At 42.9% G+C, this 21,244-nt stretch overlaps 1 protein-coding gene across 3 annotated transcripts in view; it reads left to right on the top strand.

Moving 5' to 3' along the window:
• Positions 1-21,244, top strand: part of LOC132825314 (myosin-11-like) — a 189,621-nt gene that overhangs the window by 17,129 nt on the left and 151,248 nt on the right. For all 3 annotated transcript variants that reach the window (XM_060840427.1, XM_060840428.1, XM_060840426.1), the window contains exon 3: positions 18,586-18,742. In XM_060840427.1, the coding sequence (XP_060696410.1) occupies positions 18,586-18,742 (157 nt within the window). The remainder of the gene's footprint in view (positions 1-18,585; positions 18,743-21,244) is intronic.

Consider the following 21,244-nt stretch of genomic DNA (forward strand, 5'->3'; position numbering starts at 1 on the left):
GTGGGTTTCCAAGGTAGATGTTGTGAGGCTAGTTTCCCCGGCTGGAGGGTTCAGCTGGGTTTGAAAACAGGGCTAGCAGTTAGGACTGAGATGGAAAGACATTTTTGACTCAGAGGAATGTGGATCTTTGGAATTGTCTTCGTAAGGGCCCTGAATGCTCAGTTGGTACCTGTATGAACAGGAGGCTGGAAGAACACAACAAGTCAGACAGCAGCAGGAGGGGGGGATGTCAATGTTTTGGGTGTGACCTTTCTTTAGTTGATCCTTATATATTGGACTAAGATCGATATATTTTGGGCTAACAAGAGAATCAAATGATATGGGAATAGGGTTAGAAAGCGTGGCCAATGGTCATGATTCTACTAAATCATGGAAAGGGTCCGAGGAGTTTTTTGGCTTATTCCTGCCTCAATGCTTTTATATTCTAACTTTGCTCTTTATTGGCTTCAACCTGTTCCCCTCTGTCCTGTGGGTTAGTTACACCCTGAAGTAATTTCTCATCACATTTTTGTTTCAATTGTATTTAATATTCCATGTACCTTTAGAAGTGCCTCCCCTTCACACTCCTAACACTTAGTTTTGAGACTGGAAAGTGTTGGCGTTCTCTGTGTTCTAACCCTGGCGATGATTCTAGTGTTTTATGTCTCCGTGACGACAGCATTCAAAATGGGATCTGACCAGAGGCTGCACCGTTTCGGCTGACTGCCTTTGATCTGCACTCGGTCAGTTCAACATTACATTACACCATCCTGTTTACTTTGTTAATTACTGCTCCACGGAGCCTTGGCCAATTGTGTTAACACCCATAATCTCTTTAAAACTTTCCCTTAGCTGCATCGGGGAGAATGTGGTTCCAGAAATCTACATGCAGGTGACACCAGCTCAGTAACCTCAGAGATTGACCTTCCTGGGGTCAGAGGGCATTCATCATAGCTCCTGATGGTGTGAAATAACACAACTGAAAGATTTGGTCTCAGCTCAAGAAACTCTTAATGATTCCATGTTTAGAGAAGATGAGAGAGATGCACATAAGAGATGGAAAGAAAACCACAAAGCAAGGAATTCTTATTGTTACACCATGAGAACAATACGTTTATCTCTCTAAATGTTAGGCTGGAATGGTAAATTCCTAATTATAAGTGACACAGAGTTCCCTTCCAAGATCAAGTGTCAAGTTGTCTCAGCCTGTGGGAATATCAATATTTGGGAAGGTGATGACATGGTGGTATTATCACTGGACTGTTAATCCAGAGACCCAGGGAATCTCCTGGGGAAACAGAAACAGAAACTGCTGGAAATGCTTGGCAGTTCTGGCAGCATCTCTGAAAAGAAATCCGAGTTAATGTTTCAGGTCCGGTGACCCTTCCTCAAAACTGATGGTAACTAGGAAAATGTCCGTTTATATGCAGAAGATAGGGTGGGGAGGGGGGAGGGGGGAGGGATAAGGAGTCAACAATAGGTTGGTATAGCGCCAAAAGGAAGAAAGAAGAATAGTTAGACAGACAAAGGAGTGGATCGCGATCTGGCTGAGAGTGAGTAGCTGTTAATGGTGACAGTTAGTGGCTAATAGTGGGTAGTGTGTAATGTTCTGAGGCTTGGGTTCAAATCCTGCTATGGCTAATGGTGGAATTCAAATTCAATTTTAAAAAAATCTGGAATTAAAGAGTCTAATGATGACTGTGAATCCATTGTCAGTTGCTGGACAGACCCATCTGGTTCATTAATGACCTTTAGGGAAGGAAACTGCAATCCTTATCTGGTCTGGCTAGATGTGACTCCAGACCCACAGCAGTGAGGTTGGCCTCTGGGAAATGAATGCTGGCCTAGCCACCCACACCCACATCCTGTAAAAAAAAATTTAAAAGAGCAGGTTTCTAGGTCTTTAACAATTTTCAATGGTACTTCTGAGTTTGTCTTTTGATCTGCAAAATTAACAGTTTATGGAGTTATTTAGGGTGTCATATTATACTAAAGATGCTATATAAATGCAGCCTCTTAGAAGACCTTGGGCAGAATATAATGCCCTCCCTTTGAGTTACTTGTGTTGTTGTACAACGTTAGAGATGCTTTATAAGTGAAACTTGTTGTAAGACCTTGAGCAGAGGTGCATTTGGAGGCAGGGGGCGAGTGTGTAGGGGTATTCAAACAGTGGGATCTTTCTGGCCTCTTGCCAACTAAATACAGGGTAGGAGGACCTTGTGAAAAGCCTTCCTGCCTGGTCAGTACTTTCATCCTCACCATCTTGAATCCAGGGAAAGGAATCTGACCACTGAAGGACACTCACTAGAGGGTCTTGTCCGTGAAGTTGGACGAGGTCCCCTTACCAAACATTAATTTATTTTAGTTTTGCTCTCTTAATGTGATGTGGTTGTCCCAGGCAAAGCCAGGATTGTTGCCCGTCCCTAATTGTGCTCAAAGTGAGTGGCTTACTCAGACGTTTCAGAGTGAAGCTAAGAGCCGACTGCATTTCTGTGGGTCAGGAGTCACATGGCGGCCAGACCAGGTAAAGATTGCAGATTTCCTTCCTTGAAGGACATTCGTGAACCAGGTGGGTTTTTATGATAATTATTGATCGTAATTGAATTTAAATTCCACCAGTTACCATGGAGGGATTTGAATGCATGTCCCCAGAACATCGGTTGAGTCTGTGGATGACTAGAGTCGAGTGATGTTACCATTATACCACTGACTCTTCCAAGCTCCATATTTTACCTTGCTGTCTGTCTTCATAGCATAACCTATTTGCATTGCTATACTTAATAATGTGTAATTGAGCACAATGGTTCCTCTGCTTCTTTTTAAATCTTACCATTTACAGCAATTTACAGTCTACAAATTTTACCATGTGTAGTTATTTTACCAAATCTTCACCCTAAATCGATTACTTCACGTGATTCTAAACAGCTGTTAGTTGTGAAGAATTTTGTGAAGGGTTTTATGAAACTCCAGAGGCAGTACATTGACTTGACTTCGCTGAGGTTCATAGAAGAGAAACAGAACTAACTTTGAAAGATGCATTGTTCCATGGTCAAGGTTCCTTTGATAGCTTGAGGGCAGTACTTTACTACTTGCTGTCAGATTAATGTCTGAATTCCACTGAATTGTAGCTGTAGGCCACAGAACATTTTGAAGAAATGATGAACTTGACAGTATGCCATTTCTCCAGGGTTGCAACAGATCTTTCACTGAAAGTTTAGAGATATCAAAGTGATCCTGCGGAAATTCCACCCCAGATATCAGAGACCATCAAACCTCTGCTATCATTCCATCCAACATAACCTTATAAGGACTGCTGCCCTAACAAGTTATTTCACCGAGAAATCAATTGCAACTGAAATTGATATCACCCTCTGCAAAGGACGCGTAGTTGTTAGATACATGTCAGAGCGGTCAAATTTATTGTCATTTTTCTTAAGACTCTGCTAGAATAACAAATGGTAAGCACATTTACAGAATCTTGAAATCCAATAAACGTTAGAGCAAAGCAAATACATTGACAGGCTAAACTTTAAACAGTACAAACACAAAGACAAAATGTTTGGTTGTGTTCTGAAACTTTCAATAGTCTTTGAAAAACAAATACAGTCCAGTCACCTCCCATTGGAATTGTTCTTGTTAATTGGTGATTTCCAGGAAAATTAAATCACACTCGTGGATTTAAAGATGATCCCAACACTGTTCTATTGTACTAAAATCTCCCCTCAAAGCCATTTATAAAACAACAAACTGATGAGGCCTGAACTGGACTATCAGTTCCACTGCTCCTCCAGAAAATTCTCAATGCCTCGGAGAGAAACTTACCGGAGGAATACTTAGATTCAAGATGGCGTGGCAGGCTGTTCTCCTTAGGACCGAGAAAGGTACAACCGAAATACTCAAAATGACAAAGGATATGAATGAGAAAGAGAAACTGTTTGCAGGAGCAGGAGAGTTGGGAAGCAGAATACCCAACTATGAGGTAACTGCCAAGACAGCCAAAGAATCATAGAATTCCTACAGTATGGAAGCAGGCCATTCGGCCCATCAAAACCATTTTGACCCTCTGAAGAGCATCACACCCAGACCCACCCTATCCCTGTAATCCTGCATTTCTCATGGCTAACCCCCCTAGACAGTACATCCCTGGACACTATGGGTAATTTCCCATAGCCAATCCATTCTAACCTGCACATCTTTGGACTGTGGGAGGAAACTAGAGCATCCAGAATAAACCTATGCAGACACGGGCAGAATGTGTAAATTCCACACAGACAGTCACCCGCGGGTGGAATCGAACCTAGGTCCCTGGTGCTGTGAGGCAGCAGGGTTAACTGCTGAGTCACCCACAAAAGGAAGATGAGGATAACTTTCTTTACTTGCGGAACGCTTCAGAGAACACCTCAGGGACGCCCGGACCAACCAACCCAACCACCCCATGGCTCAACACTTTAACTCTCCCTCCCACTCCACCGAGGACATGCAGGTCCTTGGACTCCTCCACCGGCAAAACATAACAACACGACGGTTGGAGGAAGAACGCCTCATCTTCCGCCTGGGAACCCTCCAACCACAAGGGATGAACTCAGATTTCTCCAGTTTCCTCATTTCCCCTCCCCCCACCTTGTCTCAGTCGGTTCCCTCAACTCAGCACTGCCCTCCTAACCTACAATCTTCTTCCTAACCTCTCCGCCCCCACCCCACTCCGGCCTATCACCCTCACCTTGACCTCCTTCCACCTATCACATCCCCATCGCCCCTCCCCCAAGTCCCTCCTCCCTACCTTTTATCTTAGCCTACCTGGCACCCTCTCCTCATTCCTGATGAAGGGCTTATGCCCGAAACGTCGAATTTCCTATTCCTTGGATGCTGCCTGACCTGCTGTGCTTTAACCAGCAACACATTTTCAACCAAGATGTGAAATACATTGATAGAAAGGGCTTTGGAAGCAGATTGAATAGTCGCAACCAGAAAGGGAAGATTGCAAGGCCACAGCAATAAGGCCATTGGATAAATTGGATATTTCTTTGAAAGAACTGAGATATGTCAAATGGCTCCCTTCAGTGAAAAGATTATTTTAATTCTAATTTGTCTATACATTAGAACAGTAGCGACGTGTTAACTACCTCATGGGCTATAGAAGAATGGGAGGTGATCTCATTGAAACATATCGGATTCTTAAAGGGGGTTGACAGGGTCAATGATGGGAGGATGTTTCCCCTCATGGAGAGAGTCTGGGATCAGAGGGCACAGTCTCAGAATAAAGGGAAGCCAATTTAAGACAGAGATGAGAAGGAATTTCTTCACTCCGAGGATTGTGGGTCTTTGGTACATTTTGCCTCAGAGATGGGTCCTGGGTGAAATGGGAAAGATATAGAGTCCCAAGGGGCAACCTTTTCACACAGAGGGTGGTGCGTGTATGGAATGAGCTGCCAGAGGATGTGGTGGAGGCTGGTACAATTACAGCTTTTAAAAGGCATCTGGATGGGTATATGAATAGGAAGGGTTTGAAGGGATATGGGCCAGGTGCTGGCAAATGAGACTAGATTGGGTTGGGATATCTGGTCGGCATGGACAGGTTGGACCGAAGGGTCTGTTTCCATGCTGTACATCTCGAGGATTTTGACTCTATAAGATGCTTTGGGACTCACTGTAATCACGAGAAGTATAATACAGGCGCCTGTTCCATCCTTTTCTTTTATCAGATACTTGTCTACTTCAGACAACTCCACACCAAGAAAGATTTTAGTCCTTACAAGGACACATTTGGAGCAGGGCATCTGGATATTCCAATCACTTTGTTCTGATTGAATGGTTTACATTATAAAACAGATATATACAAAGAATTCAGTTCAGTAAAACCACAAATTTAGCACATTCTTCACAAAAAAAGTAACAAACAAAAGTGGGGTTAACAGTATTTACAGTTAGTGAAATGAAAATATGCAAATATCTCATGGCGAAAAGTACTGATCTAGTTGCCTTGCAGTTTATGGTGTTTGTTATTTCATAGTAAAGGAGGATTTAAACTTTACTTATTACTGCCAAAGTTGTGTTTGTCCAAATTCTGAAGTAAAGTGAATCCAGTGTTATTTTTGGGGAATTTCCAAAAGGATATGGTTAGCTGAACATGCTATAACAGAGTTCAAGGACTTAGGGAGACAATATTCTTCCTGTTATGTGAGTAATATTCTGAGCTATTTCATTCTAATATTAACATTCAACATGATAGAAGAATCAAGCAAAGTGTGCAGACTTCAGAAATGATCTCAATGAATGTGTGTCAGTATCAATGGATTTTGAATCAAATTAGAAGCAACGCCAGATGAAAAGTAAAGAAAGCCAGGTTGAAGTCATGTTATAGATTTTAGATTAGATTACTTACAGTGTGGAAACAGGCCCTTCGGCCCAACAAGTCCACACCGACCCGCTGAAGCGCAACGCACCCATACCCCTACATTTACCCCTTACCTAACACTACGGGCAATTTAGCATGGCCAATTAACCTGACCTGCACATCTTTGGACTGTGGGAGGAAACCGGAGCACCCGGAGGAAACCCACGCAGACACGGGGAGAACGTGCAAACTCCACACAGTCTCTACTGTCATTATGTGGAGGGGCCGGTGTTGGACTGGGGTGGGCAAGGTCAAGGTTATAGTCCAACTAGTCTATTTAAACCCACAAGCTTTCGGAGTGTTGTCCCCTTCATCAGGTGGAGTCACTTTAACTCTGAAAGCTTTGATTTCAAATAAACCTTTTGGATTATAACCTGGTGTCATGTGACTTCTGATGTTATCATGAAAACAGAGATTTTCATTAAGAGCCAAGAAAGATACATTGTATTGAGTTTAATAAATAACTCTAGAATATATATCAAAACAGAAAATGCAGGAAAGACTCAACATGTCATTCTGCATCCGTAGAGAGAGAAACAGAGTTAAAGTTTTGGGCCTGGTATGAGATGAGGAGAAATGTCTTCACCCAGAGAGCAGTGAACCTATGGAATACTCTGCTGCAGAAAGTGGTTGAGGGTTAAACATTGAATGATTACAAGAAAGAGGCAGTTCTTCAGGCTAAAGGGGATCACAGGGCATAGGGAGAAAACGGGAAAAGGAGACTGAGTTGGATTATCATAGTGAATTCATTTATGTTAAGTAACCAAAAAAAACCACTCAGAATGATCAATAAACCTCACGCAGTTTTGCGTCCTACCATTTTTCAGCAAATGCACAAAATGTTTCATGTTGATGTGCATCTTCAGGAACATTGAATCTGACACCATCGCTCTATCATGTGAAAAGTCCCACTGAACAAAACTCTCATCAGGTCTCTTTGGGGCCATTCAGACAACTGTTTAAAATCTGTCACCTCTGGCCAATGGTTGTCATGTTCATGGAATTAAAAACAAAATACTGCAGACTCTAAACCTGAAATTAAAAACAGACAATTCTGGAGAAACTTAGCAGGTCGGCAGGGAGGGAGAAACAAAGTTAACATTTTGAGTTCAATGACACAAAATGTGGCCCGGGCAATATCAAATGAGGCATTCAAAATGGTGGGGTTGGATCATTACTTAAATGGAATTATTTTGCAGGGAAATGGGGTAAAAGCAGGAAATTGACAGGAGGGGATCATGCTTCTTTGAAGAGCTAATGCGCTGAATGATCTCCTTCCATCCTGATTCCTGATGAAGGGCTTATGCTCGAAACGTCGAATTCATATTCCTGAGATGCTGCCTGGCCTGCTGTGCTTTGACCAGCAACACATTTGCAGCTGTGATCTCCAGCATCTGCAGACCTCATTTTTTACTCCTTCCATCCCATTACACTTGTGTGATCCTGTGACTATTCTTCACAACTCTGCGAATGAAAACAGTTTCTCTTCAGATACTCCACCAAAAATCCCATAAATGGAAACTCCTGTTTAAATATTCCACAAGAATTCTTTGCGCTTCTGAGAATAATCCCAGATTCTCAATGACAGCATTTAGAAGGCATCTGGATGGGTATATGAATAGGAAGGGTTTAGAGTGATATGTGCCAAATGCTGGCAAATGGGAGTAGATTAATCTAGAGTATCTGCTCGGCATGGACAAGTTGGACTGAAGGGTCTGTTTCTGTGGTATATTGTATGACTCTATGACTCTACGTTCCTCTGAATTATCTCCAAGACCTTTACATCCATTCTAAAGTGGGATAGAGTTGGGTACTATTCTAGTCTACAGCAAGAGTAACATTTTGTTTAAACTCTGGGCATTTTGGTCATCTTTAATAGGATTTATCAAAACCAATAGGCAGCTTTAGATCTTCTCATACATATGTCTCCAAACACAACTGACAAACATCTTAAAAGGTTCCTTTGCAAATTTGAGGTCTTGCATTTTGGGAAGATAAGAACAAACATCATAAAACCACCAAAGATAAGAACAGATAGCACAATACTGCATCTTGGAATCTTCAAAGAAGTGCTGCCGAGACAGTAAATGTGTTAGTTATAATCTTCCAAAGTCTTCCAGACTCTGGAAAATACCCAGAGGATTGGAAAAATGTAACTCCCTTATTTAACAAAGAAGGGAAAGTGAAGAAAGAAACCAAAGACCAGTTAGTTTAATATATGACATTGGGAAAATACCCAAATACATTAGATCAGGTCAGGTCCCCTACAGTGTGGAAACAGGCCCTTTGGCCCAACCAGTTCACACCGACCCTCCAAAGTGTAACACACCCAGACCCATTTCCCTCTGACTAATGCACCTAACACTATGGGCAATTTACCATGGCCAACCCACCTGACCTGCACATCTCTAGACCGTGGGAGGAAACCCACGCAGACACAGGGAGAATGTGCAAACTCCACACAGGCAGTCGCCCGAGGCTGGAATCAAAGTTGAGTCCCTGGTGCTGTGAGGCAGCAGTGCTAACCACTGGGCCACCTGGAAACATAGAAACATAGAAAATAGGAGCAGAAGTAGGCCATTTGGCCCATCAAGCCTGCTCCACCATACAATGTGATCATGGCTGATCATGCAACCTCAGTATCCCATTCCCGTTTCCTCTCCCATCCCTTGATTCCTTTAGCTGCAAGGGCCGTGTCCAGCTCCCTCTTGAACATACCTAACGGAATGGCCCCAACAGCTCCCCCTGGCAGAGAAATCCACAGGTCCACAACTCTCTGAGAGAAGAAATTCTTCCTGATCTCAGTCCTGAATGGCTTACCACATCTTTTTAGTTAAAAATCCCACAACACCAGGTTATAGTCTGACAGGTTTAATTGGAAGCACACTAGCTTTCGGAGCGATGCTCCTTCATCAGGTGAGTGTGGAGGGCTCGATCGTAACACAGAATTTATAGCAAAAATTTACAGTGTGATGTAACTGAAATTATACATTGAAAAATTGATTGTCTGTTAAGCTTTTCATCTGTTAGAATACAGTGATAGTTTCACTTCTTTCATGTGTAAATCACAAAACATTTTTTTAAAAGTTGCATTCTCAGGTTAGCTGTTAACAATGGTGATAGCTAGACAATATGTTGAAGGTGTTAGCCCCCTGTGTTCTCTGTCTATGACCTGATGTTTAGATTGATTCTAATCTAAAAAGTGAGATAAGAGAGTTTTATATAAATTCATGCAGTTTTTGAGCTGAGTTCTACATGAATGTATGCAGTTTTTGAGCAAAGTGCAATGTAACTCTGCAAGTACAAATTCACCACACACAAAATATATGTGTGCATGTGGGTCTTTGTCTGTGTGTGTGTCTGTCTGGGGTGGGGGTTGTGAGTGTGAGAAAGTGTGTGTGTGTGTGTGTGTGGTGAGTGCAGAGTGTCTTAAGTCTGCAAGGGGGTGCATGTGTGAACGTGGGAGTGTGTGTGTCTATAAGAATGTGTGTGGGTGTCTGTATGCGCGTCTGTGTGTACCTGTGTCCGTGTGTATGTGAGTGTGTGTGTGTGTGTGTGTGTGTGTGTGTGTGTGTGTGTGTGTGTGTGTGTGTGTGTGTGTGTGTGTGTGTAGTGCAATGGTGATCACCAGTAGTGTGACATGATCCGAAGGTCCCGGTTGAGGCCCTCCCTATGGGTACTGAACTTAGCTGTCAGCCTCTGCTCGGCCACTTTCCTCTGCTGCCTGTCCCGAAGTCCACCTTGGAGGATGGTCACCCGAAGGTCCGAGGCTGAATGTCCTGGACCACTGAAGTGTTCCCCAACTGGGAGGGAACCCTCCTGTCTGTTGATTGTTGTGTGGTGCCCATTCATCCGTTGTCGTAGCCTTTGCTCGGTTTCCCCAATGTACCATGCCTCCGGGCATCCCTGCCTGCAACGTATAAGATAGACAACGTTGGCTGAGTCACATGGGTACCTGCCATGTACAAGGTGGGAGGTGTCCCCACGCGTAATGGTGGTATCTATGTCCACAATCTGACACATCTTGCAGCGTCCACCATGACAGGGTTGTATGGAGTTGTCCTGAGAGCTGGGCAGTTTGCTACAAGCAATGATCTGTTTGAGGTTTGGCGGTTGTTTAAAGGCAAGTAGTGGAGGTGTGGGGAAGGTCTTGGTGAGGTGCTCATCCTCATTGATACTGTGTTGCAGGTCACAAAGAACGTGGCCTAATTTTTCAGCTCCTGGGAAGTACTGAACAACGAAGGGTACCCTGTCAGTTACAGCACATGTCTGTCTCCTGAGGAGGTCATTACGGTTCCTTGCTGTGGCACGTTGGAACTAGCGGTCGATGAGTTGAGCATCATGCCCTGTTCTTGTGAGGGCATCCTTGAGTACTTCCAGGTGTCTGCCACGTTCCTCCTCATCTGAGCAGATCCGGTGTATGCGTAGGGCTTGTCCATAGGGAATGGCTGTTTTAATATGTTTTGGGTGGAAGCTGGAGAAGTGTAGCATTGTGAGGTTGTCTGTGGGTTTGCGGTAGAGCATGGTGCTGAGGTGTCCATCCTTGATGGAGACGCACGTGTCCAAGAATGAGACAGACAGTCGAGAGTAGTCCATGGTGAGTTTGATGGTGGGATGAAACTTGTTGATGTCACTGTGTAGTTTTATCAGTGACTCCTCACCATGGGTCCAGAGGAAGAAAATGTCATCAATGTACCTGGTGTATAATGTTGGTTGGAGATCCTGCATAGAGCAGAAATCTTGTTCGAACCTGTGCATAAAAATGTTGGCATATTGGGGTGCATATTTGGTCCCCATGGCTGTTCCATGTGTCTGGATAAAGAACTGGTTGTCAAAGGTGAAGACGTTGTAATCGAGGGTAAAGCAGATGAGTTGTAGGATGGTGTTTGGAGATTGGCAGTTGTTGGTGTTGAGTACTGAGGCTGTTGCTGCGATGCCATCCCTGCGGGGGATGCTGGTGTAGAGTGCGGAAACGTCCATTGTGACGAGGAATGTTCCCGGTTCGACTGGTCCGTCTGTGCCCTTCTTAGACTGTGACCACTAGTTCCACAACACTGGGAAAATGCTTCCCCCATCTAGCCTGTCCATTCCCATCGGGATTTTATATGTAGCTGTGAGTATCCACCCCCCCCAAGTCTTCTAAATTCCAGTGAGTACAAGCCCAGTCAATCCAGCCTTTTCTCAAGTGTCAGTCAGACTTGGAGACTAAAGCTGTCCACAAAGTGTGGCCTCACCAGGGCCCTGTATAACTGCAGCAAGGCCTCCTTACTCTGAGACTCAAATCCTCTTGCGATGAAGGCCATAGCAGAAAAGAATCAAAAGGGAAAGATAAATACTTTAGAGTTCTTTCAGGGTCTAAAGTGTAGAGTTGGTAAAAGTGGGAGGATGGGGGTGGGCGGTGGCTTGACTTTATTTGGATTTCCAAAACATATTTGAGAAGGTGCCTCAGTCAAGTGGTGAAGAGGCAGTGCTCTGAAAGCCAGTGATTTCAGATAAGCCTATAACCTGCTGTGGTGTGACTTCTGACCATTTAATGAGATCATGACTGTCTGGTGCAATTAATAGCTTTTGACATATACTCATTTTGGAATCTGGTAAATTAACACTTTATACAACCAATACAGTCTGCTGAACATAGTGATCATCTTCAAGTGTCAACAGTATAGCTCCAGATATCGAAGTGCCACTTAATTCAGTGAGAGTGGAATTTTGGTTCGTGTAATAATAGCTGTCAAAAGTGAAAGTGCATGTTACATTTGTGTTAATTATTCAGAAATGTAAGAGTTTTATTGAAATTCTTCTTGAGTTGCATCTGACTGATTTAGGGATTGATTACCACACAGGGTGTGAATAATTATTATAAAACAAAGAACTGTGAATGCTGGAGATCTGAAACAAAAACAAAAATTGCTGGAGAAACTCAGCAGGTCTGGCAGCATCTGTGCAGAGGGAAACATAGGTTTAATCTCCAGTCCAGTGACCCTTCTTCATGAAGATTTTAGGGCTTCTCTGCACAGATGCTGCTAGACCTGCTGAGGTTAATTGTGAAATATCATTTGAAGTTGAAATATAAATGAATTGTATAAGTTCAAGCAGCTGAAAATGTGTTGCTGGAAAAGCACAGCAGGTCAGGCAGCATCCAAGGAGCAGGAGATTCAACATTTCGGGCATAAGCCCTTCTTCAGGAATTGAAAGCCTTTCCTGAAGAAGGGCTTATGCCCGAAACGTTGATTCTCCTGCTCCTTGGATGCTGCCTGACCTGCTGCGTTTTTCCAGCAACACATTTTCACTCTGATCTCCAGCATCTGCAGTCCTCACTTTCTCCTCTAGGTTCAAGCAGCACAGTGTATGTATATGTTACAGGAGAATTTTGAGGGTGACAGGGTCAAGAACCTAATTCAAGAGAGGTGCCTGGAATGGTTAATACTGTGAGTTAACGTTTCTGAGATCATGGATGTCAACAAACTTTTGAAAGCTTTTTAATGATTAAGCTTTAATTGTCCTGAGTCCTGAGAAATGATTACATAATAGTGGCAGGAAGTTCCTGTTTTAAACATAAACGGTATTAATAATAACGATGTGACTTGTGAATTTTGGAAATATTTTGAACTCAAAGTTACTAATATGTAATAGTGAAAATCTGGTTCCAATGAGACTCTTATTCTGAGTAGTTTAACAGATTTACTTAATATCTCTGCCAATATTGAAGAATATATGCTGCATTTCACACAGTCGTTCATAAAACTGGTCTTTACGAGGGGCCCACCAGTGGTAAGTCAAAAGGTGACTCTTCTGCACAAGATTCCAGTGGGATGGCTGGATGGTAACAATCAGGAATTCTGGCTACTTTTACATCACATGCTTACTGTTTATACTCTCTCCAAGATCACCCCAAATGGGAGACTTTAACTCAACTCAGATCAAGAACTTTCCTGATCTAGATTTCAAGTGTGCCAAATGCTCGCCATACATAAGAATATAGGAGCTAGCAGCGGGAGGAGGCCATTCAGCCCCTTGAGCCTGCTCTACCATTTGATACAATCATGGCTGATCTCACCTTGACCTCAACTCCACCTTCCTGCCCACTCTCCATAATCCTTCAACTCATTACTCATTAAAAATCTGTCCATCTTCTCCTTAAATTTATTCAATGTCCCAGCATCCACTGAAGTCTGGGGGAGTGAATTCCTGAGATTCACAACCCTTTGAGAGAAGTCATTTCTCCCCATCTCTGTCTTAAATCTGCTGCCCCTTATCCTAAAACTATGACCTCTCATTACAGACTGCCCCACAAGAGGAGACATCCTCTCCACATCAATTTTGTCAATCCCCTGTAGCTTATATCCCTCAATTATATTCCAAAGCGTTTAAGTCTAAAGTGGTTAATCTCTCCCCAGAAGTCAAGCCCCTCATCTCTGGAATCAACCTGGTGAATATCCTGAGGCTGAGATTGTTCAGTGAGTGCTATCCAATCTCAAATTCTCATCTAGTGTTGGGCATGAGGTTCTGTGTGCTATAAACACAGGCTAGTTGAGTACAGCCAGTACTCTGTCAGTGAAAATGGCTGCTTGTTGCAAATCTCCTGTCTAATGTTAGGTGTGATTCTGTCACTGGACAGTACTTGTTGAACAATCCTAAGTGAGGGAGTAATAATTATTAATGGCTCAGTTAATATTATCACTTGCTCTCAGAATTGTACTCCCGTCTGTTCCTTTGAAGCAGTATGTATTTCTACACAAAAACCTTTCCTCTGTAAGCAGAAAGGATGTGTCCACACATTGAGCCTTTTTTAAATAAACAAAAGTATGCAAATAGCTCTCTGGTCCATTCTGCATGACAATGCCTTAACCTGGAAGAATCAAGGTGACATCCTCAGTGCTTGGGAGCCTCCTGTGAAGCGCTTCTGTGATCTTTCCTCTGACATTTGTAGTGGTTTGAATCTGCCACTTCCTGTTGTCAGTTCCAGCTGTCCGTTGCAGTGGTCGGTATATTGGGTCCAGGTCGATGTGCTTATTGATTGAATCTGTGAATGAGTGCCATGCCTCTAGGAATTCCCTGGCTGTCCTTTGTTTGGCTTGCCCTATAATAGTAGTGTTGTCCCAGTCGAATTCATGTTGCTTGTCATCTACGTGTGTGGCTACTAAGGATAGCTGGTCATGTCATTTCGTGGCTAGTTGGTGTTCATGGATGCGGATTGTTAGCTGTCTTCCTGTTTGTCCTATGTAGTGTTCTGTGCAGTCCTTGCATGGGATTTTGTACACTACATTGGTTTTGCTCATGCTGGGTAAATTGCGCGCCAAAAATCGTTAATTTCAAAAACCGCCAATCAGGAATGGACCCGGACCATAGAACAGACCGTCACCATAGTACAGAACAGGACCACACACCGCAAAAAAACGGCACTAAAAGAAAAAATGGCCAAACTAACACACAACAGAGAGGACACCACAACACACACCTGGGTTAGAAACCTCTCCCACAGACAGCTCACAGACACGGAAAGAACAACACTGGCCAAGGGACTTAACTACAACCACAGGGACGCCAAGACAGCAGACCTCCTAGCAGCACTAGAATGCACACTCAGGAACAATGGACTGACAGAAGAGACACAACAAACAGTGAGACAAAGTATCGTACCTCTGATAACAAGGAAAAGACAAACACATAACCTCAACACCAAGGAGATGGAAGCACTAAAATCACTAAGAAATGATAAGGACATAATCATACTACCAGCAGACAAAAGCAGAATGACGGTCATCCTGGACAAAGCAGACTACATCCAAAAAAGCGCAACAACTACTTGCAGATACCAACACCTACCAAATAGGGAGTTTGACCCCACCCCACAGCTCACCAATAGGATAAACAACACACTGAGGAACCTGCAAAAAAACGGACAGATAACCAGGTCTGACCTACAAAGAATGAAACCGGAAAGCAACAACACCCCCAGATTCTATGGACTACCTAAAGTGCACAAACCAGACATCCCACTCAGACCCATGGTATCACTACCAGGGACACCATCACACAAACTGGCTAAAGAGCTACAGCAGAAACTGAAACACCTGATCAGCGGATCCAGACAATCTATACAATCAACACAGGAATTCTTGGACATCATCAGAAATATACACATAGACAAGGAAGAAACCATGGTCTCATTCGATGTAACGGCACTGTTCACCTCTATCGACAAAACCCTAGCCAGAGAAACAATATCCAACCTGCTGGACATACAGAACAGACAACAGGACGGTGAACCTATCAACAAAGACGGCATACTCAAACTACTGGACCTGTGCCTCACAACACACTTCACATTCAACAACCAAATATATGAACAAATCAATGGCACACCCATGGGCTCACCCATCTCTGGACTCATAGCAGAAGCGGTAATGCAAAGATTAGAACAAACAGTCTTACCGCAATTTCAACCCAAACTCTGGGTCAGATATGTGGATGACACCTTTGTAATCATTAAAAACACAGAAATAGAGAACACACACCAGATCATCAACGCCACACTCACAGGAATCTGATTCACGAGAGAGGAAGAAAAGGACAACCAACTTCCATTCCTAGATGTGATGGTACAGAGAACACCTAACGGAGAATTCACCACAAAGGTATACAGGAAAGCCACACACACAGACCAAGTCCTGAACTATGAAAGCAATCCCCCCAACACACACAAAAGAAGTTGCATCAAGACACTGTTCAAAAGGGCCACAACACACTGCAGTACACCAGAACTGCAAAAAGAGGAAGAACACCTATACAAGGTATTCACCAAAAACGGATACCCACGCAATTTCATCAACAGATGCCTAAGGGAAAGACAACGGAATGAGGACATGCCGCAGCCCAAAGGACTAGCCACACTCCCATACATCAGGAGCATTTCTGAACCGACAGCCAGACTACTGCGACCACTAGGACTCATAACAGCACACAAACCAACAGCCACTCTCAGACAACAACTCACCAGGACGAAGGACCCGATATCCAGCATGAGCAAAACCAACGTAGTGTACAAAATCCCATGCAAGGACTGCACAAAACACTACATAGGACAAACAGGAAGACAGCTAACGATCCACATCCATGAACACCAACTAGCCACGAAACGACACGACCAACTATCCTTAGTAGCCACACACGCAGATGACAAGCAACATGAGTTCGACTGGGACAACACTACTATTATAGGACAAGCCAAACAGAGAACAGCCAGGGAATTCCTAGAGGCATGGCACTCATTCACAGATTCAATCAATAAGCACATCGACCTGGACCCAATATACCGGCCACTGCAGCGGACAGCTGGAACTGACAACCGGAAGCGGCAGATTCAAACCACTACAAATGCCGGAGGAAAGATCACAGAAGTGCTTCACAGGAGGCTCCCAATCACTGAGGATGTCACCTAGACAGGGGACGAAACGTCTGCAACACAAATTCCCAGCTCGGTGAACAGAACCACAACAACGAGCACCCGAGCTACAAATTTTCTCACAGACTCTGTAAGAATCAACCTGTCAACCAATCAGCACTCATTTCTCTTTGTTGTTCCTGTTAAATTTTGGCATTCTTGTATCTATCCTGATGAGTGAAAGGTGGAAAGTTTTGATGGCTTCCCCTGTTTTGGTAATATCCACGTTTTGTCACACCAGATGATAACGATGCTCTTGTTGGACGAACCAAATCATTTAAGATGTCTTAGTTATTCATTTCTTCCTCTCTGTCTGTCGTGGTGCCCTTTAAAAAAAACACTCAGGGCTTGTCTTAACAAAGTTCAGTTGAGCACTACAAAGCCAGCTCATGGCCTGTCCATAAAATATTTCAAAGTCAGACTGTGGACCCATCCATCTCATCAGATTCTCATTTGTGGGTGTCGGTGAGGATCTGTCCTGTTTAGCTTCGGGCCCTGGTTTCACCAAACATACTGGTGGTGACTCAGACACAGACAGGAATGAGGCAGTAAATGACCCCTTCATGCCCGGAACATTTTCTCACAGAAGAAAAATGGTGAGAGGTTGGGAAATGAAAATTAATGTTGATGACTTCTCATAGTCTGCATTCTGTCAACTGGAGTTTATCATATTCATATAATATGAGAAATAGAAGTAAAATAGACAGAGAATATCTGAGTAAATCTTAGTGCTTTCCCTGTTTAAAAGGTTTATTACAACACAGCTCACTCTTTAAGAATGACCAGGTCTAGTGACAGAAATGATGTCAAGTGTCAGATAATCAACTTTCTTGGTCAGTATGTGTATGAACTTACGTGCATAAGTGCATTTTTGTTAAGATTTATAAATATTCCAAAAGAAAACAAAGATGGTGGAGATATGACACAAGCAAACATTGCTGGAGAAACTCAGTAGGTCTGGCAGTGTCTGTGAAGACAGAAAACTGAGTTAATGTTTCACATCCAGTTCTAAAGAAATGTCATTCCAGTCTTGAAATAAAAACTCTGTTTTTCTCTCTCCACAGATGTTCCCAGATTTGCTGAGTTTCTCCAGCATATTTCTGTATTCATTTGTTGTAAACTTTCCACTTCATTTCAGAATCTTTTTGAAACATGAGAAAGTAAAAAAATTTACCTAAAACAAGAAGTCAAAACTTCTCCAGCTTGAAATACGCACTGAAAACAAAAAAAATGCTGGAGATCAGACATCATCCAAGGAGAGAGAGCAAGCTAATGTTTCAAATCTAAAACTATCCACTGTGACCTCTAGCACTTTTTGTTTGCCGTACAGATTCTAGCATCTGCAGTAATTTGCTCCTACATTGAAATACATATTCCTAGTTTCAGAAGAATTATAAAGAGAATAATAGGTGATGAGTGTGTTGAGGCATCTAGAGATTTTCAAATTCAATATTTGAAAGACCGTCCAGGTTCTTGCTTTTCAAGAATATTTACAATTCCAAATTAATTTTTAGTTTTGTTCTTATTCTCTAGACCATCAACAGTTGCCACACCTTTGAAATCTAAGCTTAGGTGAAAATAAATTTGAGATTTAATGCGAATTAAGTGAACTTGGAGCTTATACAGTCATAACTTTTATCAGATGACCGGGAATACCTTTCAGAAACACAAAACTCTGTTTTATTGAATGTGTTTTACTGACCATTAATAAGCTAATTTATGAAACTGAGCGACAGTACAAATGGATGTTGTTACTCCTCTTTTTCAGACGTACTCAGGTCTTTTCTGTGTTGTCGTGAACCCATACAAAATGTTGCCCATCTACACTGAGAAGATTGTCGAAATGTACAAAGGGAAGAAACGACATGAGATGCCACCCCATATCTATGCTATTGCCGACACCGCATACAGGAGTATGCTGCAAGGTAAACACCCACCTACTGTTTGTGTTTTTACCACTGAACCTGGTTAAAGCCTATTTCCAGGGTGTTCTTGTGTCCACTGTGAAAAGAATGCTATTAAGGCGCGCTCACTAACCTTTCCACAAAAATTCAAACAAAGGAAAGAAGCTTTAATTACAGCAGAATTAGAGTTACTGGTTCTTGGAATTGTACTAATCAACTCCAAAACAGGAAACCGTTTTTAAAAAGCAAAGAAATTTGTTTGTCTTATAAACGTTGGTAAATTCATTTTTTACTTGTTTTGACTTTTTCTGTTAGCAGTCATAAAGTACAATTGTTGGTGAAATGTTTCCAACAGTACTTAAGGGACAAAACTGTAGAATGTGTTTGTCTGATAGACATTACTCTTTTATTTATTTGTTGTATTTGAAATGAATGGAAAATAACAGACAATCTGGAGTGATTACAGATTACAACCTACACAAAAGACCTTGCCTCATCTACCATCTTAACTCTTGGGTTACAGCTTTTAAATCTCTCTCCAGAATCTATTATCGTTTATATAACCTAAGCAATTCATGTGCATTTGATACTATTAAGATGAAACAAAAAGTTCCAAATTGCTTAAGGGAGGAATAGAATCAAGTGTGAGGATTAAGGGTGATCATCAAAACCCTCTTCAGAGAAACGAGCTTTGAGAAAGGAGATGGTGATACAGGAAACCTAAGGAAGGAATTCCATTGGTTAGAGCTCAAGTAGGGTGAAGACTTCACCAACAAGAACAACAGAGAAAGGTGAAATCCAAACTGGAGACCAGATACATTTGAAGATGAACAGGGATGGCAGAAATGATGACTGAGCAAGGTGACTGAGACCCAGTGGTGACTCAGCGAGGTGAGGGAGACTTAATGATGACTCAGCAAGTGACCGAGATCCAGTGGTGACTCAGCAAGGTGAGGTACACTTAATGATGTCTCAGCGAGGTGACCGAGATCCAGTGGTGACTCAGGGAGGTGAAGAGACTTAATGATGACTCATCGAGGTGAGGGAGACTTAATGATGACTCAGCAAGGTGAGGGAGACCTAGTGGTGACTCAGCAAGGTGAGGGAGACTTAATGATGACTCATTGAGGTGACTGAGAGAGAATAATGACTGAGGCATGCAGCAGAGTTTTCAATCATTGGTCAATTATGGAGGGCGGAGATAGTGGTGAGACGCAGCGAAAGGTTTCAACAGCGAAAGTGGGAACACCAGAGAGCTGTAGATGCCAATCTTTCAAAGCCTTGGTGATATTTATGAGCTAGAGCTACAAAGCTGGTGTGGTTCCCAAGCGGGAGCAAAGATTATGTGCAATTTGGTTCCTCTTGAGCAAGGTGGAGGGAGAAAGAATGGAAGATAGAAGGAGAGAGATGATAAAGGGTTGGTGTGATCAGAACAGAGGAGGAGCTGGTCGGTGATGCGGGAGATCAGTGGAGATGGAACAATCCAGGATATCCCAGCGTCAGTGACAGAGGTTAAAGCACAGGGTGTGGAGGCAAGGTGTTTGAGGAGGTTACTGTCCTGCGAACATTTTGAGCTTTGGTTCAGTTGTGGATTGGTTTGTTTACCTCGAGTAATCTTATCAGCTGTTGCGGAGAAGTGGAAACAAATTATTCATCCCAACAAGGACAACATGAAGCTCCCCCTCTCCCGGATAATCCTACTCCCACCTGTCCACTCTGTTCTCCCAACCCTTCACCTGATTTCTTTCATCCCATTTCCCAGGGATTCAGTACAACCTCACTCTCATTATGGAGCATTGCGATCTATAGTTTTGAAATATGTTGCATATGCATCCTTTGAGCTTATTAAAAAAAACAACAAACTTAATGAGTAACTAGATAAACATTGTGAATATCGCAAAGAAATGACCAGCAATTGACAGGAATCAACACAACCTTCAGTGGGTGAAGGTACAAACTGCACAATGAATTCGTCCAAAAATAAAATACTTCTGGGGCACGAAACATGAAAGGAAATCATGGATTGTTGGAAATGCTAAGCAGGTCATGGGAAAATGCAGGAAAGTGGATATGAGAATGTAGGATCAGCCATGATCCTATTGAAGCGCAGAGCAGGCTGGAGGGATTGAATGGCCTCCTCCTGTTCCTATTCGTTAGGCTTCTCTGGTCTAGCTCTGGCAGGAACTGACTGAGATAAAAACAGAGTTAACGTTACAGCTCAATGACCTTTCAACTGGTTAGATAGTTCCCCAATATCTTTCAAGGGCCTGGAGGGTTCATAATTTCTTGATAGTGGAGTAGGCAGGATAGTGGAGAAGGTGTTTGGTGCTTGCCTTCATTGATCAGAGTATTGAGTACAGGGGTTGGGAGGTCATGTTGCGGTTGTACAGGACATTGGTTAGGCCACTATTGGAATATTGTGTGCAATTCTGATCTCCCTCCTATTGGAAGGATGATGTGAAACTTGAAAGGGTTCAGAAAAGGTTTAGAAAGATGTTACCAGGGTTGGAGGATTTGAGCTAC

Source organism: Hemiscyllium ocellatum, chromosome 20 (genome assembly GCF_020745735.1).
Source record: "Hemiscyllium ocellatum isolate sHemOce1 chromosome 20, sHemOce1.pat.X.cur, whole genome shotgun sequence".
Taxonomy (NCBI): Eukaryota; Metazoa; Chordata; class Chondrichthyes; order Orectolobiformes; family Hemiscylliidae; genus Hemiscyllium; species Hemiscyllium ocellatum.